The 15,849-nt window shown below is 47.9% G+C and overlaps 1 protein-coding gene across 1 annotated transcript; it reads left to right on the top strand.

Moving 5' to 3' along the window:
* The first annotated feature begins 3,527 nt into the window (after window positions 1–3,527).
* Window positions 3,528–5,671, top strand: LOC4800489 (mitochondrial 2-oxoglutarate/malate carrier protein). The gene is made up of 2 exons (XM_001357719.5): window positions 3,528–4,416; window positions 4,506–5,671. Exons 1-2 carry the CDS (start codon window positions 4,288–4,290, stop codon window positions 5,337–5,339), a joined length of 963 nt encoding a protein of 320 aa, XP_001357756.2. The 5' UTR covers window positions 3,528–4,287; the 3' UTR covers window positions 5,340–5,671.
* The last annotated feature ends 10,178 nt before the right edge of the window (window positions 5,672–15,849 follow it).

The raw sequence follows: 15,849 nt of genomic DNA, 5'->3' as shown, positions 1-15,849 counted from the left end.
CCCAACTATTTTGTCGCATTTTGCATATTGCAAATAGCCAAAGGACACAGCTACACCCGGGTCCCCAGTTAGCCCCATGTTCTGGTTTCCCCCTTGGTAAAGCAATTTCAACTTTCCATTCGAGGACAGCCATTTCTTTTTCCGGCTTTATCCCCCACATGAATCCTCAGAGCGGATTTCATTACTGAATAGCGGGGATCTCTGAATGCTGTTCTAATTTAAGGGACACTCAGCAGGAACACAAAAACAGCAAAAATGTGTCGGAATCCCCGACAAACAGGAAAAGTTACGAAGAAATTTCTGCAATAGATGGCCCATATGTCACGGAAATGTGCATGAAATATTTATAGAAATTCCGTTGCACTTTTGTATGATGCTGGCGGAGTGGCACTCTCCACCGAATTGTCTCTTGGATATGCAAATGGGGGGAAGAAACACTTACGGCTCGAAGGGAATAGAGTGTTGAGAGCAAGGAATCCCATTGCTGGTTCCGCCATCATTTAAGGTTGTCAAAACGAGTCGCCATCCATTTCTGCTTCCCATTGGGCCACCATTCGTTTTTGGGCCAAGTGCAGGGGGCCCTGTCTCTGAGTCATACTGCACTTCTTGGCGGTTTCCAATTGTGGCCTCATTTCCTGCCGGCATTCGTTTTCCAGCACGCGCCAGTGAGTTGTCGGCGACCAGGGGCGTATCCTTTGGCCATTTGGCAGGGCCACAAATCGCTGAATACCTTCTAAGGAGGGCGACCTTTGTCTGAACTTCAAGGATTTTTGTTTATTGTTGCCAGAGCCAAGAATAAATGTTGGCCCGGTCGCTGCACTAGACAGGGAGCCGGCAAGCCCGATAGAGCCCCACAGAGCCCGATAGAGCCCGGGGAAGTGGCAACTTATTTTCGTTTGCCAACGCATTGAAATCTTCCACTCGATTTGAACTCCAACTTTGCCGTTGCCAAAAACCGTGCCCGGGCTTACCCAACCCACACTGACGCGATTTTCCAGCCCCCGCACGCCCCGTGAAAACTCTAACGCATCACTAAGCGCGCTGCACGAAAATAAATTTCCACAAACTTGCAGGTGAACTTCGCTGGCAGCGCTTTTGTGGGCCTTAACCAACCTCCATACCCGCCACCTCCTCGCTCCCGTTCCGTCCCCCCTCGTTCCACTTTCCCTGGCACTCTTATGGCACGGCTCTGTTAAAATTAGCATGTGACGGGGGCGACTCGACGACAAACTGTTGATTCTACACGGCTTTGTGTGCGGGGGGCAGGCCGCTGCTGCTCAGTCGGGCGAGGGCTCGAAGGGAAATATCGCAGAGTCTATAACGAGCGACCTTATCGTTTTAGCATTTCACACAAAAGCCCAGCCCAGGCTTCGGTCCCCAGCCCTGGCCCTGCCCTGGCCCTGCCCTGGCCCTGCCCTGGCCCGAACATGGGTCCTGGCAGGGAAACTGAAACTGGGATTCATTCAACTTTACGCTAATGTCACATGCTTTGATTACAGCAGCGTGAAATTTTATTGATTGGCCGACTAACGTCACATGAATGATGGGGCCAGGGGGCCAGCCAGGTTCAGCTCCGTCGACCAAATGATCCGGCAGGGAAGGCCCAGCTATTGATGGCCCAAGCACTGAGCAACCCATCAGATTGGATGCACTCGATGATGTGCACCACTCAAAGATGCTCTGACAGAAATCTCAATACCTAGAATTTCTTTTGTGCATTTACATCTTGTCGAACATCTTTAAGAATAACGATTTTTACTTGAAAATTCTTACTTCGGTTCATTCTCTTGCATCATGCGATACGGTTTAATCTTTAGATAACACTTTTTCACACAAGATACTTGAATTGCTTAGGCAGTAAAAAGATAAAGTATGTTACCAAAGCTTCATTGCTCTTGGTATCATAGCCTCCGAGATATAGCCTCGAAGAATACCAAGATATGACCAGAGCTTCCTACTATTTCTAGTATCTCCCCCCTCATTGGTTGTCCCAACCGAAACCACATAGTTTATATGCCCAGGATGCCCAGCATTCCTTGCTGGCTTTGGTTAACGTACGTCCAAGCGTTCAATTTCACTTACAGTGTCCTTCACACCGGTTGCTTGTGAGTGTGTGTGTGTGTGTGTGTCTGCGGGGGAAGAGCATATTAACCGTGGCCCGTTCCGTTCCGGCCATATCTTATATGTAGTGCCGTGTATGGGCTGTAGTTTTTATCTATAGCCGCTCTTGACAGCTCGAGATTTTACTTTTCTCCGCCCTGCTCCGCGATGCGATGGCTGCCTTTCACTGATTGCTTACAATGTGCTCGCTCGTCCTTCATCCCACTGCAGAGCACTCCACCTCCAGCCCAGCACGTTGTCCTCATTTCGTTTTTTACAAAATGCGAAAATCCCTCTTCGAGCCAGAGTTGTCGTCGTCATCGCTGCTAAAATTGAATTGGAATTGCTTCAGCTTCAATGGCAGGCAAACGACAGGCAATCTGTTGAGTCTCCTCTGATTGAATGAAGACGAGGACCAGGACCACGACCAGGACCACTGCCGAGACCAGGACCGAGACCCGGACCAAGAGCAGAGTGGAGCGAATGCGCGTAATGCGCTCGAATGGATGCGGCTTCGATGAATCCTGCCTGCCTGGCTGAACGCTACTCGGAGATGGAGATATGTATGTTCGAGAGCGATTCAATGATAATACGTATGTTGTGCGACATTCATTATCTGTCATTTTCGGAAATTCAAGGAGATTATTAACAATGGAATGCCTTCACGGGTCTCCCCAATAAGTGGGAGAGAACAGTGCTTATAGCGGGTAGGCATTTCTTCGTAATTATCCAACCAATTAGTAGGCTATACACTATACAAGCCAATCTTCCACGGAGAAGAACTTTTCCTCCAATGCATTGAAAATTCTTATATTTATTAGTGAAATTTTGACTTTGTATCACATTCTCTGTACAGAATGAGAGAACTTCGCGTTCCATTAGCGTCTAAACGAATCAGAAGCATGAAAATATCCAATACCCACCTATTTATTATCTGATTAGCGCAATTACGATAAAAACGCAGCAAACATGTTTGCCATTCCACGATAAGCAGCGACCTACGAAGGCAGCAAATAAGATAAAGAAAACATATGTACACACGATCTGCGTATAGATGTGAAGGTGTTACACATTCGTTGTAGATTTCTCTATGCAAAAGCAAAAAGAACAAAGGCATTTGCAATTATAGCTGTGAGTGGGCGAACAAATTACTGTAAACAAAAGGTAACTGCCTGCAGCGGGAGGGAGCGGGGTGTTTTGCGCTCTTGTTTTCAAAGTACCAGCTGCTTGGCGTTTAACAACACCGACGAGACTCTCTGAGAGAGACAGAGAGAGAGGGAGAGAGAAAAACCGCCACTATGAGAGCAGAGCCAGTAGAGCTGATTTATAAATGCTTAATTTTCAGGCACATTACAGCTAGAAAATTTATAAGAAATTAAATCATAGCAGTATTATTTTTTTGAGAAACGCCAGTTTGATATTTAATTCTCAGCTACAAGTAATTTCCAAATTTTATTTTTCATATATTGTATGGTCGAATGTCTGGCAACCCTTGCGCTCTCCCGCGCCGCCGCTCTGCTCTGTTCACGTCATCAGCTGAGCAGACAAAAACAACAACGCAACCTACTTTCGTCGTCAGATGTATTTCTGTTTCCTGCATTTTATTTCGGTTTAAATGCAGAAATATTTATAAACCAAGCAGACAAACTGCAATAGTGGCCTCACACCCGAAACACGTGCAAGTGCCAGAAAAGTGGCGTCTCAGTGAAGCAACAGGCTGTCTCTGACTGTGGGAGAGAGGGGGACGGACGTGTGTGACGTGCATTGACATTGAATCACATTCGGTTCGCGGTTTCTCTGCCAAGTGCCAAGCACAGAGAGAAAGCAAAAATAAACGAGGAAGCGTTGGTGGCTACACCTCACCTATACTATAGCACCAGTATCAGCTGGTCTCTGTGCGTAAGGAAAATTTATTATTAATTGTGCCACCGGGCAGCAGTACGCGGCGCGTGTTCCACAACATTCCCAGCAGGGCTCTCAGTGCAACAGCAGCAACGAGGGCAGCAGCAGCACAGCTAAAACTTGCGAGAGCAGCCACAACTGGAAATTGGAATCGACTGAGAACTGCGAGCCCCAGAGACAGGCAGAGACACAGCCAGAGCCCCAGCCCCAGCGCCAGCACTGCATTTAATCAAAACATTTCGTGTTGTGTAATCGCCCGGCAGCAGCGAAAAAAAAACAGCAGACATGAGCAAAGACGCCATAAAAGCCGAGGAGGTGCTGGTCAAGGCACCAAGCGCCCCCAATTATATCAAATTTCTGTTCGGAGGTCTCTCCGGCATGGGAGCCACCATGGTTGTCCAGCCCCTGGACTTGGTGAGTACCAGCTCCATCTCTGCGGAGAACCAATGTCGCAGTTTATCCCTGAAGAGGTTATAACCTTTCCATCCCTTTCTGCCTTCCAGGTGAAGACACGGATGCAGATTTCTGGGGCCGGAAGCGGCAAGAAGGAGTTCCGCAACTCCTTCCACTGCATCCAGCAGATAGTCGCCCGGGAGGGGCCCCTGTCTCTCTACAAGGGCATTGGTGCTGCCTTGTTGCGTCAGGCCACCTACACCACCGGCCGCCTGGGCATGTACACCTATCTGAACGACTTGTACAGGGAGCGCTTCGACAGGAACCCCAATATAGTGGACAGCATGGCCATGGGAACCATTGCTGGAGCCTGTGGCGCCTTCATCGGCACCCCGGCCGAGGTGGCTCTGGTGCGTATGACCTCCGACGGACGCCTGCCGGTTGCGGAGCGACGCAACTACACGAATGTGGCAAATGCGCTGACGAGGATTACCCGCGAGGAGGGTCTGGCGGCGCTCTGGCGTGGCAGTCTGCCAACTGTGGGAAGGGCCATGGTCGTGAACATGACCCAGCTGGCCAGTTACTCGCAGTTCAAGACGTACTTCCACGACGGACCGCTGCAGATGAATGAGGGCATCAAGCTACACTTCTGCGCCAGCATGCTGAGCGGTCTGTTGACCACCATGACATCCATGCCGTTGGATATTGCCAAGACGCGCATTCAAAACATGAAGAAAGTCGAGGGCAAGCCGGAGTACCGCGGCACTACAGACGTCCTGCTTCGTGTGGCTCGCCAGGAGGGAATCTTTGCTTTGTGGAAGGGCTTCACACCCTACTACTGCCGCCTGGGACCGCACACGGTCCTGACCTTCATCCTGTTGGAGCAAATGAACCAGGGCTACAATAAATATATTCTTGGTAAGGAGACGAGCACTGGATTATAGTGTGGCTCGAAAACTTTGTTAAAGCTGCAACTGTCCGGATGAGCAGCCGCCCAGCTGGCATCTGGTCGGCCGGTGAACCAGGAACAGGAATATGTAGGATGATGTAGAAACGAACGATGAGATGATCCCGATAGATGAATGTGTGTGCGAGTGTGCATGTGCGTGTATATAAAGTTAAGGTTAAACCAATGTAGGGCATTTAAATGTCGGCAATTCCGGTGACAATATTACATGATTACGTCTATATAGTATATATCTCAATGTTGAGACAGTTTTTTGCGTAGCTCCTTAAATTGAAAGTGGATTCTTAATAAAGCACAAATTGATCAACCTGCCTCTGCCCCATTATTGTATCGATTATGTTGATGGGCCACGTTGCGTGTCTGTGGGAATTCAGCTACAGTAAAGTGCCCGCTTAAATGACAAGGCAAAGGTAAATTCAGTGCCCTTCAGCAGCTGTCCATCGGAAGATCTTCCACTGTACTTGCCTGCTAGTCAAAGTCATTTGTGGGTGGTTGGCCATGAGTGTCGAGTGGGTGTGCCTGGTGCCATATGTCGTTATTGCATATTAATTATACTATATCGTGGGCAGACACCTTTTTCTGCGCCCCCTCCCCCCCGCTCATCGTCACCATAGCTACTGTTTGTTTGTTGATACCTCTGATAAGCCTTATCAATGCTCTTGGCACTGCTGTTGTTTCTGTTTGATGGATCAAAGTATAAATCCCCCGATAAACTCCGGGCAAAGCTTCGCTTTCCCTTCTCAACGGCTACCGGACGATTTCGCTTTCATTGATAAGGGAAAAACATGCTGATAACCCTTGGTACATGCCATTTGTGTTGTAGTTTAACAAACAGTGCTGCCGTAAAGTCAATGCTCTCCATATATGGGGTTTTTTCTTTTGATTTCTGTTTCAAGTGTTGGTTTTTTTTATGCCATTTCCTGTACAGATGAATTGTAACACAGTCAAAAAAGCCTCCATCGTGCCCCTAACAGCCTGAATTTTTGTTGATTGCATCCCTGTTTTTTGTGTTTTTTTTAGCAGAATCCTTATTTATTACAAACTGACCATAAAGAATCTCTCGCGAATTTATTTAAAAACTTTTTTATTATGCCATAAGTTTGTTAACTGGAGCATTACAGTTTTCGTGTGGCGGAAGTCGTGCGGGTGGTAGTAGAATGCGGCGGGCTGGGGGTGCGGCGGGCAATAATAAGCGAGAATTACCCCAAAAGCCACAGGCAAGAATCGCATATTAAATTTATTTTATTAGAGTTTCGAGAAGGGGGCCCAGAGTCTTCCGGCCTGGCCCCCGACTACCAAATAGTATTTGGGTAATAAAATTTTTCAGCTGGGCTTCACCCCGTCCTCTCCCTCTAGCGCTCTTACCACAAATCAAAAGTTTATCTCGTAAATAAATGAGCACAATCTTACTTGACCAAGGGCCACACAAAATGGCTAAAAGCACTCGTATTAAAATTGGCCTGGTCTTACTTACTGGAAGTAGAAGTTTCCTACCATGCCAGCTCCTTGCAAAGTTTAAGCTGGTGCTTAAGATTCTATGGGATATTAGTTATCCTTTGGCCTTGCCATGAGCCCCCCGACCCCCACCCACTCCCACCCCCACCAGCACTTGCTGGTAATTAGAGAGACGAAGACAAGGGTAAGCCAAAGGAGGGAGAGGCTCCTAGTATGTACTTGCTTTGAGCCACATTCGATTGCCATAAGCCAGGATAATCCACAAGGCGAGGAGGTGATGTGACAGCCTCTTAAATTGCTCTGAGTGTTTTTTGTTCGCTCCGGAGTGGGACCTCTGGATATGGGGCTTTTACGAAATACCTTTTTCCCGTCTCTCCTCCGAAATCGAAGCCCAATGAAAGCCACCAATGTCAGCCTATTGATGAGGAACCTATTTTGCATGCACTTTTTAATTAACACTCAAAACATCAATTCCCCAGACAGCAAGCGACAGCAAAGAGACAGAGAGAGAGTCCCGTGTAAATGTAATTAATTGAATGTCCCACACGAACAAGCAGCCCAATCCATCCAGAGCCACCCAGAGCCACCCAGCGGTCACACATTCAAACAAACTTCAATTAGAGCCCAATACAAACCTCATCGAATAGCTTTTCTTCTGGCCAGCCAGTGAAAATTGGGCTGGCTGTGATTTTCGTGGAATTCTTTGCCATTGCCAAAGGACATGTGCCGCATGTGGGGCTGGCTGGGCTGGGGCGCCTCGACGGGGTGCTATTCTCGGAATAATAGGTATGATTGGAGGTATTCTAGTGAAATTTCAGGTTAAGCTAATTGCAATTCAAGGAATAAAATGTAACAGGAATCATCAGAAACAAGTTGCTCTGACGATAGTGAAGGGAATTCCAGTTATGTTCTGACTAAGGAAACTATTGGAACGATCCAGCCTGCACTGTATTCTACGGTAGCACACAGTCCAGCATCGCAGCAGGAATACGAACAAATGCTCGTTTTATTTTTCGAAATTTGGTCCGATTGATTTTGGTATTAATGCGTTTTGGGAGCCCCAAGGCGGCAGAGCCGTCGAGGGAATCAAAAGGGGCAGCAGGAGGCCAGGTCCGGTATTGGAATGGGGTCGGAAAATGGCGAAAAGCCAACGCCTGCGGACAGCAGCAGCCACAGCCTACGCGGGGCACCAGCTCTCCCGTGGTCATGGCTCATAATTCAACGTTTTCAGCTAACTGGTTTCGTTTGGACGGGATGGTGGTGTTGGTTGGCTTTGGTGGCGTCGTGGGTGGTTAGCCGGCTCGTCGCCGGTCATTTTATGCTCTTTATGTTACGCTAATTGCAATACGATGCTGAGCCCGAGTCCGGCTTAGCCAGGAGCGTCAAACTAATTGCTTTTGCAAAACATTTGAAACGCGCAAGTTTTCCAATTTATCTATTTAGCCATGCCACCCTATCCGTATCCGTATCCGTGTTCGTGTTCGTGTCCGTATCCCCATCCACAGTCCGATACCCCCTTGAATATGATATTACAGAGATACAGATTCATCGTGAGCAAGGACAATGTCAGGACGAGTCGGCAGGCAGCGCAATGCACTTTTCATTGCCCAACATCTGGGAGAAAGGGAGAAAGGGATGTGCCCATGCGACGTGCACGCGCCGCCAGCGGAAACGGAAATGCAGAACAACTGCTCTGTGTGCTGTGTTGTGTTGCGTTGTTTTCCGTTTCTAACGTATATTTTTCCCACTCCATGCCACTGCCATTGTCGACAGCCAGCCGACGACAGTGTCGCCAACCCAAATTTCCTTTGCAACTTCCGTTTTCCCATTAGTCCTGTACATAGAAACGAGCGGGCAACTAGCGCTCCAGATTTTAGCAAACTGGGGGGAAAACTGGAGAGCAGACAAGTAGAGAGCTCATCGCACAAGCACTTGGAAAACTTTGCTGCCGGTTGAAACTTTTTAAATTGATTAGTATGTTGCTGGGTGGCAGCCATGGGATGGCAACCGAGTGGCAACTGTTTGCTGCTGCTGCTGCTGCTGCCTCTGCTTCTGCTCACAGCATTAGCCAAGTGGCTGCATTTCAATTAGCCCTGCCAGGCAATACCAAACATGCTTATAAGGGGATCATCGAGATGTCTGTGGGCTGGGCTGGACTGGGCTGGGCCGGGGGCTTACGTGAAAACTTTCTTGAGACTTTCAAGCTACTTCTCCGCTCAATTGAATGCACTGGAAAACTCACCGAAAGTGTTGTTTTCCCTCGTGGCTTGTTTGGCTGGTTTTTGGGAGATCCTTAAAGATGGCCATGCCATTGCGATGAGGTGTGCGCGAGCTAATGTTTCGAGCTTAAAGCCGGAATAGTTGCTCCATCATCCCTTTTGAAACTTTCGCAGTAGCCGCCTCTTTGGCAAGTCTACCCCGGGATTCCCCTGGCTTTCTTTTGTTTTGGGAGTTTCCCCTGTTATTTGTGTTGAGTTTTTTGGTTTCCTTTCCGCTCTCCTTGTACGAGTTCCTCCAAATATTTGGTGAAAATTGTCATTTGTCAAGTTGGTCGGGCCGGGGGGCGGTGATGCCACAGCCACGGCCACGCCCACACATCCCCCTTCCCACATCCCACAAACATCAAAACCTCAAACATTAAAAAAATATAAGAAAATCGAGCTCGCTGGCTACGAGGGAACTTTTCTATTGAGTGGGAAAAAGTTTTCACCATGCTCAGCTTTTATTAATGCGCTCCCGAGTCTCGAGTCTAGAGTCGAGTCGAGTCCCTGCACACACTCTTATTTATCTAAAAATCCCAGTTACCCCCAGTCTCCTCTATCCTATCCTATCCTATCCTATCCTCTCCCCCTTCCGCTTCCCCCAGTTAACTTTCCCCTGTTTCAACTTTGGCTTTGATTTTGCACTTGGCTCAGTACATTCTGTAAATTGGCTCACGGAAAGTTGCAAATGAACACTGATGGCTGATGGGTGGGGTTGGGTTGGGTTGGGTTGTTGGGCTGTCCCGGTGGCAAATATCCTGTGTTTCGTGACATTCGAAAGCTATTTTTTAATCCAGTTTTTTTCCCATTTAACAGTCGCGCTTATGTAGAATGCATTTTAATTTATTTAATTGAATTCAATTTGTTACAAATGGCCAACGAGTCGGGCACATTTTTTTTGTCGCAGGATTTATTGAAGCGTAAAATTTAAGTCTTGTAATTTAGTGACGAGAGAGCCGGGCCGGAGAGTTTTACGACAGACAGAGGCGGACTGATGCGGAGCGCAAGAGAGAGAGGGGGTGACCGCGGACGAACAACTGCCAGTGTCAATGTCGTTGTTGAGCTTGCGGCTCATCAGTATCCTTGGGGTTGTACTCGTAATACCCTTCGAAGGGGTACTACCATTTTGACTATCAGAATATATGTATTCAAGATCTGATCATCATAGAACTGCTATAACAATCGGTGGATTTGAGTGTCTCTCTTGTTCTGTCAATGAAGACCCGAATGGAATCTCTGGAAGTACTTTTTGGTGTTTCCACCTGTACTATCAGACGATCAATCTGAAAGTGTACTTGCAGCTTCGGTGCGCACGGCTAGGCTTTCTCACTTGTTTGTACTGCTGGGCCACAGCAACATGTACTGTACGCGAATGAAATCCATTGAAGGCCAGTTGCAGCAACGGGGGGCCCACGTCCACTTCCACGACGCAACGCGGCTCATGTTGCCAGCTCCTGCTCCCGCTCCCGCTGTTTTGCTGTTGGCCAACAACTGAATGGGCCCGTAATTTGTACTTGCATTCATGAACAGCAGCCAGCAGCCAGCATCCGTCTGTCTGTCTGTCTGGGCGAGTGCGTGAAGTTATTTAACATATACCAGTACTCGCTCAGAGAAAGGCGGAAAAAGAATGTGCCGGCTAGGCCTTAGCTGGGGCCATTCCCATGGCCGCTCCATCCTGTCAAGGTCGGCCCAAGGATAACGCGAATTTACGTGCTGCCCCTCAAACTTCAACACTTTAGACTTTAGAGGGGCGGACTGGAACTCCAGATGGAAAGGGCTGAGCAGAGAAGAAGAGGACGCCGTACCATATTTCATCCTTTTGTTTAGCTCCACTCACACTCGTACATGCATATGCTCTCATGTCCTTCTCTGGATGTGCGTGTGTGTGCGTGTGTGTTTTTTATTCAATTTTTTATTCCCCACAAAAGCTGAAAGACAGAGCAGGAAATTGCTTGTGTTTATGTTTGCCCCGATGTCGGCGATAATCCACTGATGTCATTTGGCCTGCTTCAGTGCATTCCCTTCTGCCTTTCAGTCGCTCCTTCAGCTCCTTTTTTGTTTTTTCTTTTGCACCAACTAAACTTCATATCTCTATCGACAGCTTGAAGTTTCCAGATATCATTTTTGGGGGCTCCTCTCTGGGGCTGGTGCTGCTGCTGCTGCTGTTTTCTTGTCTATGAAAATTGTTCACGCATCCGGAATTGTGCAGAGCACAGAGTTTACGCTTCAATTGAAAATTGCCAGTGTTTGTGTGTCATTAGACATTTAGAACAATGTGTTGCCATCACAGCCGCCGTGACAAAAGGGACCCCGAACACATCAACACATCCCACTCCCACTCCCAATACCAATCCCAAACACCAACACTAACTCCAATAACAATAACCCCACCATCTAGAAAGGAACCACCTCCCACGCCCGCCGAAAAGTGTGAACCTTTGGCATTGACACGTAGTCGTCGAATATTTTTGACAATTTTTTATACATTTTACACATTTGTATACCCTTGCAGAGGGAATTGTGATTATGATGAGCCTTTTCAGCAGCGTATGTTTTACGATATGTGGTCGGTTGAATACGGTTCTTTGTGGGGGATGGTATATACTACGAAACAGAGTCGAAGGGAAAGCGAATGGTTCGAGTTGGGCCTACGAAGAGAGAACAACGAGTCTGTTGGAAGATTAGCTCGATTCAAGACGGTATCGGATCGAAGAAGTATTGGTAATAGACGTATAAAAAATGAGTACAAGTTGCTGACTTAATTCCGACAGATAGAAGCCCTACAGAGATCTTTATAATCAATATAAGTACATACGCATATCTGTCTATTGTTTCGTTCACTCATATCGGCACGAAAGAGCTAAGCTAGTGAGCCAGGGGTAGGCGCGCGAGCAAAGTCCTTGCCGTTCTTTGGTCAGCATTTGCATATATCGACTCGGGAAGCCATGTCAGTCGATTTCTCGTCTATCTGTATCTTTTTGCTGGGCACTAATTTTTGAGTGCATCCAGAATCGTTTCGCTGCCGTTAGAATGATAATTTCTACAAAAAGCTATAATGGCAAATATCTATGTTGAAGGGTATTCGACACTTCACTTCCGAGGCGAGACATCTTTTGCTTGTTCATTTTTGGCTGACAATAACAAGGCCTTGTGGCCGGGGATGGGGCAGGGACACCAGTGGCATTGCTGTTCACTTCCTAGGCCATTCCCATTTATTTATAAATGGTTAAATATAACCAACCGAAGCTTCCCAACGCACAATGGCTGATTGGCGAAGGACTCGGCCACACCCTGGCAGACTCTACGCCCACTGGCCCATCCGGTTGGTGCTGATGCTGGTGCTGGGGCTGGTGCCCCTCTGAAAATAGCTGAGGCATTGTGTAGAGATATGGAAACTCGAACAGGGAATACAATGAGGCTGCGCTTGAACTGCCACATCAGGTGGGGCACAATGTTGGGAGGTGTAGCGGGTCCTTGGAGGAGAGCGGCCTCTGCTCTGCTCAGTTCATTGAATTTGACTTGTTGTTTGTTTTATTTCCAGACGCGCTTTAATGTCGTTTATATTTATACAATTTCGGGCGCCAGGCACTCTACCATCGCCCACCATCCCCAGGCCATGCGTTCTTCTAGTCCTTGGCATCAAGTCAGTGCAAGTGCCCCGTCGCAGGGTCCTGCCCGAACAGAGGGGCATGCTGCAAACACAATGAAAGGGTCGACGGAGCGCTTTTTTACAACGGCGATGCGAACGGCGCCTTTTACGATACAACCGTCAAGACATCAGCCTTTCAGCCATCCAGCCATCCAGCCATCCATCTCGTCATCCTCGAATCGGTTGCCTTGGGTTGCCTCCTTTTGGCCGCTGTCTTCATCGCCGTTCATCAATTTATTTAGCATTTTTATGCGCCCTGCTTCAGCAGAATTGCTTAGAGCAGCTTTATTGATTTCATTAGCGGCTTTTAAGGGGCAATAAAGACAGCGACCTCTCACCCACGCGACCCACCACGCGGCCCACTTCCCACTTTCTTCATCCATCCGCTGTGTTGCATATTCAATGGGCTTTCCCCGTCCATTTTGGCCTGTCAAAGGTTTTCCCCATTCATAATTAACATTTTGAATGCAATAAATACATAGCTGTTTGCACATCGACGATGTTTCATTAAAGCCGCCTCTTTTCCACTTAAAAAATTCATAAATGTTGATGCCACAACCCGCCCACGCGCCCACCCATATTCCCCCATCCACACTGTGGACGGGGAGGGGGAGGGGGTACTCAGCTTTTACAGCTCGGGGAAAATTTGTGTACAACATTGTGGACTTTTTAGCGTTCTGCGTTCTGCGGTTGCATGCTGTAAGTGCCTTTTGATTTCATTACGACGCTCACTTGTTCTTTCTTGTCGATCATCGATTTTTACGATGCCATTTTTCCATCAAAATATTCAGCTGAATTTGTCTCATTTCCGACCAGAGTTTTTTCAGTCTTCATCAGTCCTGTGGCTGCTGCAGTGGCAGTTATACAATAGTTTGTTCTTTGAAAAATGTGCCATTTGATAGAGGGAAATCATCACAAGAATGATGGGTCATAATCGCGAGAACATCTCGTTTCTAAGCCATTTCCAAATGCTAATGAATTTGAATCGTTTTCATCTTTATCATAGATATTCGTCTTTTAAGTATTTCCTCACAGAATCCCCAGATTTCTTCCATGAACTCTTCCTTTAGCGGCATGGAAAATTGTACCATCTCTTCCCTAAACTCCCCATTAAACCCTTTCCTTCAACCGGAGGCAGTGAGAGAGAATTATAATCAACCAGACAGACTGAGCTCCGCTAAACATACACATACTAAAGATATATACTTGTGTTTTTTTATAATTAAACGTATTATGACTTAGCGAAGCGGAAATGCCAGACAGACAATTTGTAATTTTGTGAGACTGACACACCCCCAACCGCACACACACACAGATACACAGATACAAAGTCCCAGACCCGAATTCCGGACACACAAAGACGGACTAAAATAGAATCCGATTCCAGAGCATAAGCTTCGAGCAATAATCCAAAACAACCGAATAAAATACCCCAACTCCGGGACTCGGGAGACCACGCGAATTTGACTTTGCCCAGAAACAAAGTCATCAAAACCATGATTGCAATACACACACAGAGATACTCGTACTCGTGCTCGTATTTGGGGCAACACCGAAATCGCTGAAGGAGCAGCCACAGCAGCAGCAGCAGGAGAGGGAGCCCAAGGGGGCAAGACTAGGAGCTGAATAGAGCAGCGAACTCCGCGTCCAATGCCACAAAATACAAAACCCGAAACGTGGAGACAAACACGCATTTCGGTTCATTAACCAAGCCCAACAAAAGAAGCGTAGGAGCCAGGATGTGGCCACAAGGAAAGGATGGAAAGGATGGAAAGAGTGGAGCCGGGGAGCCGTGGAGCCGGGCCATGTGGCATTAGAATGATAGGAGGGGGGATGGGGGATGGGAGATGGCATACCCGGGAGATAGAGAGGGTGAAAAGCACTAGTAGCTAACGGAAACAAAATTACCAGCGAGCAAATAAAATGTCGTCGAGGGTTTGACGCTCACCATTCAACGCTCGGCATTCTGCTCCAACTTCAGTGATAAGCTTTGATGGGGCGAGGATGTTGGCTGCTGTATGCTGTGGGGGGAATCCGGGATATTGTGTGCAGCTTGCCAGCAATGCCATGCAACGTTTCTTTTTTATTAGTTCTCCGCTTATCCAGCATTTTGGCAGTCGTTATTTGGCTGATTACGGGGCCACGACAGGACAGGACAGAACGCTGCACATCTGTAACTTTCGCGTCTCCCCCGAAACGGATGTGTTTTGACCTCCACACTCGTAGTCGCTGTGCAACAAAGTCTGTGACCCGGCGAAGGTGTGGCTTCAGCTTCAGATTGGCCACTCATGCGGAAGCCACACAGCCCACCCACTAGTGTGACCCTTTGGCCATGCCATTCGCATTCGCATCTGTATCTGCGCTTTGTATCTTTATCTATATCTCTGGGTTCAACTTTGGGTCATTAGTGCTCTGGCTCCCTCCTGGTCTCTTGTTTATTTTCTCATTAGTGAGTCAATACACGTAGCACGTTTTGTCCCCACATTGTTGCCGACAATGCGAATGCAGGGCTGACACTTCCACGTCGCCTCCATGGGTGGCTGGGTGGCACAACTGGCTTAGAGGTGGGGGCGCACAGATGCTGTCTCTCTCATGTGTGAGTTCCCTGTGTCCTCGGGAAAGTTGTTTAAGATGCGTGGCCTGCAGTTCGCACTTTGCTGACTGCAACTTGCAGCTGTCTATCCATCTTAGCCCCTGAGTGACTGACTGCCCGACTACCCGACTACCGGACTACCAGCTCATACTTGCCCCAAAACAGGCTCTGAGAGCGTGAGAGTGCACGGGGGCAAAAAGCACTCGTACCGAGCATCGAGAATGATCCGAAAATGTAAAGTGTAAAGTTTTTGCCAGTTGTTTGCTGAACTGGCATTACACTTTGTCTTTTTGCTTGGCTGGCCATCAGGGCATCCCAGGATCCCAGCATCACAGCATCACAGCATCAAGTGTGGCATCCACTCTCCGCCACTCTCTGCCACTCCCCTAGAATAAAGAATAATCTTTTTCCAGTAAACCGCAAGTCCGCAAGGATTCCTTGCCCCCAGTCCCAGCCCCAGCCCCGAAGCCAGTGCCCGAGCTGAAATTTAAATAAGACAAAGTCATCGTCGAGTGTTCTCGATACTCTG

This window comes from Drosophila pseudoobscura, chromosome 2, assembly GCF_009870125.1.
Source record: "Drosophila pseudoobscura strain MV-25-SWS-2005 chromosome 2, UCI_Dpse_MV25, whole genome shotgun sequence".
NCBI classification, from domain to species: domain Eukaryota; kingdom Metazoa; phylum Arthropoda; class Insecta; order Diptera; family Drosophilidae; genus Drosophila; species Drosophila pseudoobscura.
This window is presented reverse-complemented; position numbering and strand designations above follow the sequence as displayed.

Excerpts from the sequence above, each read along its gene's own strand:
- LOC4800489 (XM_001357719.5), top strand. The coding sequence starts at position 4,288 with ATGAGCAAAGACGCCATAAAAGCCGAGGAGGTGCTGGTCAAGGCACCA. Across the intron at positions 4,417-4,505 it reads TTGTCCAGCCCCTGGACTTG|GTGAAGACACGGATGCAGAT; the intron begins GTGAGTACCAGC and ends TCTGCCTTCCAG.